The sequence below is a fragment of the Lethenteron reissneri genome, chromosome 16, assembly GCF_015708825.2.
Source record: "Lethenteron reissneri isolate LAM-NWPU_2019-01 chromosome 16, ASM1570882v1, whole genome shotgun sequence".
NCBI lineage: Eukaryota > Metazoa > Chordata > Hyperoartia > Petromyzontiformes > Petromyzontidae > Lethenteron > Lethenteron reissneri.
Genome location: NC_083794.1, coordinates 8,493,625 through 8,502,795, shown reverse-complemented (window position 1 = coordinate 8,502,795; position 9,171 = coordinate 8,493,625). Strand labels below are relative to the sequence as shown.

At 44.6% G+C, this 9,171-nt stretch overlaps 1 protein-coding gene across 5 annotated transcripts in view; it reads right to left on the bottom strand.

Annotated features, from left to right (window-relative positions):
- Nucleotides 1-1,644: 1,644 nt before the first annotated feature.
- The window catches only part of DCLK1 (doublecortin like kinase 1), a 66,781-nt gene continuing 59,254 nt past the window's right edge, over nucleotides 1,645-9,171 (bottom strand). For 3 of the 5 annotated variants that reach the window (XM_061552323.1, XM_061552324.1, XM_061552322.1), the window contains one exon: nucleotides 1,645-6,885. In XM_061552323.1, the coding sequence (XP_061408307.1) occupies nucleotides 6,649-6,885 (237 nt within the window). In that variant the 3' untranslated portion in view covers nucleotides 1,645-6,648. Of the gene's footprint in view, nucleotides 8,980-9,171 lie in introns of all 5 variants that reach the window. The other 2 variants (XM_061552326.1, XM_061552325.1) reach the window with 2 other exon arrangements.

Below are 9,171 nucleotides of genomic sequence, written 5' to 3'. Positions count from 1 at the left end.
TCCCCAAGTTTTAATTGGCAGTGGTAGGGGGAGGGGTTCTGTGGAGGTAAGCGCACACATGGGAGCAGGCTGGTTGTGGCCCCTTAATTGAGGGGTTCTTCGTGGGGGTGGGGGGTGAAGAAATTATTATTAAATTCTCATATTTCTAAATGACGGAAATGTTTATTTTTTCATTGGGTTGTGTTAAAACGTTTGTGTGTGTGCGGACATTGTGTTTCGGAGGAACAGAGATGACTAAGTTAAATCGTTTCGTCAGAAATGTTTTGGAATGTGTGACCACTTGTATTAATGTCCACGATGGGCCAATTCATTATTTTAATCCTGAATACTATATATACACTTTCATGACAATGTTCCCGCTAATTTTCAAAACGCCCAAATATTTTTTTTTAAATTACCGTATGAACTAGATGTTTTTAATGAGTAATGTATTCTTTTAAATATAACGGAAAACATACGGTACGATATTAAAATGGTCAAGTTATTAATCATTTGTATTATACATTTGTTGAAACGGGAAAGTCTCACTTATACGCCTCGCTTTCAGGAGAATCCTGCCACGTTTTTTGCAGTAGAGGGCGATGATAGCTATGAAATTTGGACAAACACGGGCATTACTGAATGTAAATTTCACCCATGGGCGGAGTTTGGGGGGGGCAAGGAGGCGTTACCCCCTCCCCCCAAACTGGACACAGTTATTAATTTATTTCAATAGTTTACAATCAAGATGTTAAATATATATGCACCCGCGATTCCTAATGTGAGGGTCAAAGCGAACCCCTGCTCCCCACCCTCCAAAAAACATGAGTTCCAATCATGATTGTATGTATTGAGTTTGGTTAAGCGAGACATTATCTTGATATTCTGCAAATAGATAAATGTAATTCTTAATTGACTAAATAATTGCACTTAGTTTATTTTATATATCGATAAAAATGTAAAATACTGCACGTGTACGTCGTAAATTCTGAATGACAGAAAGTGAAATTAATTCGTGTTATCTTTGCTTTCCATTATACGTTTTTTGTAACCAAAGCATTCTTGCCTCGTGCTTTGTGCACGTATTCAAGACGACATGGGGAAAAAGTGGATGATTATAAAGGACAGCATAAAAATTTTGCTGAAAAATAACGCCAACATTTTTCATGGCCACAATTTGTGTGGACTTTTCAGAATGGCCTCCTCGCATTGCGTGGCTATTCCCCTGGTGCCTCCACCGCTACCAAGTGTTACTTCAGAAACGAAATCGGCCACACGCTCCATGGCAGAAGGACTTTTTCTGACAGTAACTGTTAAGCCTCCGTATAATAAAGGTTTTTTTGGTTGTTAGATTGCGTAAATATAAATGTGTCGTTAAACCTGTCACCACCAGCAGCCACGGCAAATTAGTAAGGCTTGTCACGTAAACAAAACATGCCAATTAGTTACTAGTTCCGCACACACGTGTTGGACAGTAAACCCACACACACACACACACAAACCCTCGTATGGATAATATTAGTCACGAAAGCCTACGTGTTAAACTATATAACTTGTATGTTGAACTTCTTTCGCACCGTACGTAGCCAACCGTGCTAACCGGAGTTGTGCGGAGTGGCGAGGGGGGGGGGGAAGACAACAAACCGACAATGGCAACACACCGCGTGCCTCCTCTAATGTAGCAAAGTTTTATTTGATCTCCTCGCGGCGCGCGGTTTAACGAAGCACTAACGAGCACAAACGGGGATGAAAGCGGCGCGGGGTACACGGATCGAGAAGAGCGCGCGGGTCGCACCGCCACGGATTGCAACACGCGCGCGCACGCGATGCAACCGCTACGATGGAGAGATCGGGAGGGGGGGAATCCGTGCGCGTGCTGTACCACCCCCGCCTCGAAATCAAAATTGCTGACAGACACCAGGCTGCACATTGTAATGTACGCACGCGCAACTGGGAGGCAGAGGTGTCGTCAAGGGACCCAGGGATGACTGTTTTGTCGGTGTAATTCCTTTGGCTATCAGTTCTGGACATCGACTTAGGAGGTGGCTCTCCAAAGGCATACCGCAATACGATTACGTCGGACGGGTTACGCTAATAAAGTATGTGTGACCAGCAGTTATATGTATATGTTTTGATTAATTTATTCATCGTCAGCCTACTTGCCATCTGATAAAACGTGAAGAGTTGTCTACTCAAGCATCACAGCTGTGCATGGAGCTGTCTAAAATGTGCAAGTGGATCGCTGTGGTCAGGCCCTCCTGGTAATCTGGATTTCAATTTTTCCATTGACGTGGCCTCACTCTGGCCTTGTGTGCTGGTGACTGCAGGATGGGTGATAATTGATCTCAAACTGCATTTTCACAGGGTGGCACCTGACCGCACAGCATTCCGCCCGGGCACAGTTTAACAACCCCCGTCTGCACGTATGTACGTATGGTATAACTAAGTTGAAAATACTTCCCTACAACACCAAACAGCGATGAGCAATACACGACAGCACGCAGTCCCGTCCGTCTCCCCACGGTCAACCAGCAATCCTTGGGGTCGCATGCAACCGGCACCCACGCATGCGTTAATTGCGGGAATGACTGACCGCTGGACAAGAAGAGGAGGTGGGACTGCTTGCGGTGGCGACGGCGGCTGGCAAGCGCACGCGTCGCCCACACCTTGTGCGTACGCGGCATGTTTATAACAACGCTATAGCCGCCGGAGTCTATTCGGTCAGTTTCTCTCGCATCGCGCGCCCGAAACACACAATAATGATCAACATTATCAATCATCCTCGTACCCATCTATCGCTGCCCCTGCAACACCGTGGCTCAATTCCCGGATGGAGTGGCCAACCCAGTTAGTTCGGCTTTCAAGAGCGCATGCCCATATGCTCACGCTCGCAAATGATGGAGCCTATAGCTGCAGTTATTTGTGAAACTACACGTGCAGGCGTTGCAATGTCCATGTCTTTGTTAGGGACCGCGTTGTATATTTTTCTGGCATGCTTTTGCATGTATTATTGTCATGCAATTAATTGCATGCATTCAAAATGCAACATTTTTTTCTGTAAATAATCATATTATTCTACTGACAGCTCACTAATTATTGTTTCCAATTTGAATATTGTAATTTTTTTTTAATTATATAGAAGTATTTCCAAAACCCTTTGCTGATGTTTGAAATTATCGTCTTGTATCTATCTCTCTGTTCAATCAACAGGTGGCAATGGGCAGTTCTTAAGCCACCAGAAGCTAATCACAATCAATACACAAGGTAAAGCGAACCGCACTGGGGTAGCCTCTCCCATTGACATGAAGACACTTTGATCGGAACATTCCCGAGTCTGGGATTCACACTGACCCGAAGACTGGACTAAAGAACCAAACGGCTGTTAGTACTAGTTATACAATAGCGTATAGGTTGGACATCACGCTACATTAATTTAATTTATTGCAGCAGATTACTATGTTATTACCATTAGGGGATTTACCGATAGTACATATATATACATATCATATAAACTTCCCTCTTTTAAAATTATGTATCTACTCCGGAGACCACAAAACACACACAACCCCCTGTTTCATACACTTCTGTAAGTACTTATGAAGCTCTAAAATTCATGGGAAACTTTCTGCGATTATTTCTGTGAACATTTACATAAAAAGGACCACTGATCTGGCCCAATGACTCATGATATTAACCTGCAAGTGGAACGGCAGTATATTCGTACGGTAAGGGCTTTTGATTCAAATCTCGACATTGTCAGTAAGGTCTCCAGGACCGTAGCTGTGAACAAAGCCGACTGCAGGAGGCTGCTCAGAGAAACCAAAAAGCACAAATAACCAATGTTCCCTTTTTTAAATAGTACAGGACTGCCTGTCCTGTAAAATCTCAGACGGCTACACTTGACATGTAGATGGTTATATCTTTCGCAACGTCGGCTATGGTTGATCCGACACCTTAGTTTTACCTTTAAACCATGTACAATCTACTTTTGGATGAAGGCCTCTCCAAGCACACCAAAATTACCATAATTGAATAAATTACTCACTAACAAAGAATATTCAAGAGGATGCCCTAACATGTAATCATACCAAACCGTTATCACAAGCCACTCCAACGGCGAAATTTGGGGTCATAAGAACAATTTACATTTTTTGTTAACTTCTCCGTGATTCGTTCTTAATTTATTACTTAATTCATTCTGAACCAATATCTATTGCGGCCCACAATCGTTCAGCTGCACTGCTCTCGGCTGGGCAGACAGGGTCTCTATGCGTGCCTGCCCCGTCACTGTGCTTGAAGAAACCAAGACCTGGAAGCGAGATTTGTTTTATCTTGGCCCATTTCACGGAAGGGATTAGGTGGTATTGGGGTGGTTTATTTGTTCCGTGAACAAAATCGAAATGAAGTCTTGAAAAAAATAACAATCCTGGTGACAATACCCGCCACCAGCTCCCTGCTCATCGTAGACAGTAGTTAAGTACTGTAGACGTTACGAATCACCACAATAGAAAATAAAGTACATTGTTATTTCGACAGCGGCGCGTGCCGGTGCCCACGCAAAGCCACGGCGCTTGCCGCCTCCGTTCCCATTCGTCCGGAGGGCACCCGGCTGCTCGTCGCAGCGTCCGCACCACCGGGTGTGCTGCCATCCACAAACAAATCCACCAGCCCCATAGCCTCCCCAACGGGTCGGTTCAGTTTTTTTGTTTAACAATTTGTCGACGTCATGTTGCGGCTCTGGCCACACGCGGTTTATCCGGATGGGCTCAAGAGTTTCTGCTTCCATGGTTGGAGAAATATATTATTGACACATTGAAATCTGCAAGTTTGCCAGTAACAGAAAGTCTTCCATTGCAAGGGAAACCCGACACTGCTCGTTTGAAATCCTTGCAGTTGCGATAAGTTGCTTTTTATTTGCGTCCACATTCATCACGACTAACATTGTAACGCTGTGGCCACGCCATTCTTGGGTAGATGCGACCAGGTTTAGCGTCCAGTCATCACGTGTTCAATAACCACTCGTCAGCCACTTGATCTGAGCGACGCATTGAGAACAGAGAAGTCAGCCCCCCCCCGTTTCTTGGTCGACAATTGCAAGCGACTCTGTCCACGGGCTGGGGAAACTTGGACCCATCAGGGCCACCTAGTGGCTGTATTTTCATTGAAGTGATTTTCTTGTATTATGGATGGTTTTCTTGTATTTATTTTAAAAGTGTCTTATGCGGGAATGACAGTCTATCATTGCTGGTTTTTCAAAGTATTCGTTCACATTCCAGGGCTTGTGCGACATGAATTTGGCTGCTGGGTTGATGCAGTCTTTTTTACAGTTTTTGTTACATGCTCACGAAAATCCTGAAGGAATGTTGTTTGCCACACGCTCAGCCTGCATTTTCCACAGTGAGCACTCTGTGAAGTGTTCGACTCGGGTAGTAGAATTTAATGCAACATTCTGTGAACTTGGTCTGAGGAAAAATATATACAAATTGTCAGGAAATCATAGCTTTGTTGAAACGAGCCCTACATTACCATGATGAGAAACAGGCACCAATACACATCTGACCAAAAGTCAGAACCCCGGGACACGAATGGCACGATCCAGATGAAATATCTCATGCAGAGTAACAGCACGACTCTTCCAGACTTGGCGGATGGATTTAGCTTGGACTGGGTCCATTTTGTAAATGGGCGACTACGCTGAAATCGTCTCCGAGGCAGCCTCTCTTGGTGTGTATCGTCACAAGAAGTCCACCAGGGAACCGAGACATCAAAGAGATGCCGAGTCAGTACCGTGAAGTGACGGGTTTAATGTCTATAACTCACACGAGCGAGTCTCTACGCGATGTCGCATACAGGAGAAAATATCTTAACACGCCACGGTTAGACGCAAAGTAATAAGCCCGCGTTTAATAAATTATAAGTTACGATGAATTCAGACGCTTTACCAGTGCCAGACTACTCTTTGCTGTGATATTTTAAAACACCTACGACTTGTTCATGTTGTTATAATGGAGCTGCAAGGTGCAAAAAGACTAACATCCTTATCGAAGCACATTTTTTCCTACATAATTTTCTAAGTCTTCATTTTCCCACTTGTCAGCAGGTTGTACTAACATTTCCAAATGTTTGCTATTTAACATCATGGCATGCCATGGCTTTATATAAGGTTTTTTTTACGGTGGCGTACGTTCCGTAAGACTTAAAATGGAATCCTGAGGCAAAAGCAGCGATGGGTGAATCACAAAGAGTGGCAGACGGTGCATGGAATTTGTAGACGTGAGGTTTGAGCCATCGCCCCACTGGTGAACTTCTTCAGTGTAGGCAGAATCATCAGATGGATCACAGCGAAAGAGAGACATGCAGAGCGCACACCTCCGGTAATATCTTCAGAGTAATGCTTTTATCCGTGCAAAGCAATTTGGATTAGTGCCCTTAAGAGACTCATTCGTGGGCTGAGCAGCTCACAAACTCGGAATATGAGGACAGGGCCAATGATTCATTAGTCTTTTTCACGGGGCCTCCAGCTGAATCTTGCGGTGATGATTTTGTGTCAGCATTTTGGGGAAGATGTGCATGTAAACACCTCAAGATTATAAATGTGATCACAGTTTAATTTTACAATTTTATGGTCAGCCTTTCAACATGTTGTTGTTGTTGTTGGAAAACGTGGTCTCAGAAAGGAGATAAAGGCGACTGCAGAGGCTCAGAGGAACCGGGCGAGTAGTTCCCCGACTCCGATGTTGTTTGGTCCTCGCTGGCCGTGGACAGGCGGTTAGCACCGCCCGGCGCCGCTGCCGCGGCCCCGGCCCCTGCTACCGCCACTCCCCCCACCGCCCCCCCGTCCACCCGGGGCAACCCGGGCTGGCGACGGCCCCTAAACACCTTCCCCTCCTTGTCGAGGGAAGTGGTCTGTCGGGAAGACCGAGAGAGAGAAAGAGGGCAGGAGGGAGAGCAGCAAGAGACACATGGAGAGGAGAGGACGGGGGAAGGAGCGGCCAGGAGGTAATGCAGGCAGGGAGGAAAACGTCAAAGGTTTTGGGCGCATGGTGATAAAATGATTTGTGAACGGGGAGGTCGTGTTAGAGGGGCAGAGTTAGAACAACAAGAAATGTCAAGGACAAAAGGACAAGTAATGCAAATAAAGGTCAAAAAACAAAATTCAAAAAGCAAACAATCAAATGTGACAGCGAGTTGGTGCGAATATAAAATGAAATAAAAGTAAACCCGTATTCATAGTCACGTTATGAATATATTGGCAAAAGTAAAAAAAACAATTCAATTTATATATTAAAATTGCAAACGTGAGAGGAAAAAATGCAAGGTTGTGCATGGTAGAAGCGTGTCACGGACAGGTGTTAGTGAGGACCATCGGGGAAATATTTTTAGGAGAGAAGAAATCATGAGGGGGAAAAAGGAAGGTGGCATGGGGGTGGGGAGAAAGAGGGGCAGAGAAAAGGGAGGAAGGTGTTACAAGGGAATCCATGCAGAGATTCAGGCACAGAGGCCCCCGGCGGCACACACTGGCGCAACACTGCAGGTCGGCAAGGGGATAAATGATCGGTTATGAAATGATGAACCGGCCCAATTTTCACTGCTTCGTTTGTGTGTCTCGGACATGCTCATGGGACAGCCTGGTTCCAAGGAGGACGCGCAGTCTTAAGTCCGATCCAAGCTGACCTCTTGTTAGCCTCTCGTCACTCTCCGCACCTTCCACAGAGCCAAGCTATTCCATAACATGATGGGGTGAGCTACGTTGATAATTGAAATTTACAATCTATGGAATCTCAGGACCAACTGCCTTACATTTCAACCATCAGATGTGGCATGATAATTAAAACTGAAAATGTATCGTGGCAAAACAACATGTCTGCAAGGGTTTCATTTCAGTAGCAGGTGTTTTGTCCACACAAACGCAGGGTTCTCATTGGCCAATATTCAGGAAGCCAAAATCCAATGTCAAGATTGATATCCCTTCATTCATAAATTGTCAGCTTTTAAAACATCATGACATGGTATATGTTGGTCAAGGGAAGAAGTGAGTCTGGTCGTTGTCATCTGGGTGCGGTTTTTAATGCAATACTAACACGAAATCCAAAATGACCTCAAAGAAGACATTTTGTTGCCACTCGATTTTTGAGTGGAAAATCTGTTTGCCAGGCAATGCCCTGCCACTCACAAAGTGGTGCCAAAGGCTCAATTCCACGGGGCACACGTGGATATTGCTGAAATGACAACAAGCCCGAACGCTAATGCATGGGGGGGAGGGCGAAGGCAATTAAAATTTTGTCAGTGGGCAACATCTGACATTCAACAAAATTATGCCAATCATAATCGTATTATTTGTTTAACTCGTCCACTAATGTCCCACCCAGACCAATACATGCCATTAATCTTTTAAACGCACTTACAACGAATTTATTTTCCAATGTTTTTGTCTCAGCCGCGGTTCATTGTAACATATTGGGCTGGTTTACGTCTTTTCCTTCAATAATTCTATCGTGATTTTTTTTGCAATCCATTTTCTTGAAACATGCCTGCCAAGTTTATTATTTTCCGGTAATTTGGTGGCTGAGCTGAAGAACATCAGCACAGCCTCAAGGTGTGGAAAAGTCCTTGTTAAAAAAAAAACCATGGCTATAATACGGAACCAAGACCCACAGAGAATCTCATGAAAATGTCCATTATAAAAAATAGCAATCACTTCATTGACAGCAAAAGACGCTGCTAACAATGGCAATTTAAACGCATATGCTTTGAGCTGAGTGAGGACCGTAGCAACACAGCGCTTATAGAAATCCCCACTCACTGTGGATGGTTTAAGATTTTCTGGCAGACAATTACAATTGTTCTACATGTAAATAAACAAAAATCTACGTTCTGGGATTTACAATGATGTGATATAAAACAAAGGGGCCTTTTTGCCGTATTACACCATTGGTTTTTTTTGTCAGGGAGGAGCTGGGGTGAGAGTCGGTGGACACATACATACCATTGTGTGGGGATCTAACAAGAAGATTAACCAGTCACAGGTGATGGGTGGGGTACGGTTAGGGGAGGGGATTTGGGAGAGGACAAGGGACAGACACAAATCACTGCGTCAAGGCTGCGAGGGACAACGACCGACGATTAGACACTGACAGACAAGCAGCTGGGGTGAAACGCTGAAAAGGAAAACAGATTTGAGTTACGAACGGC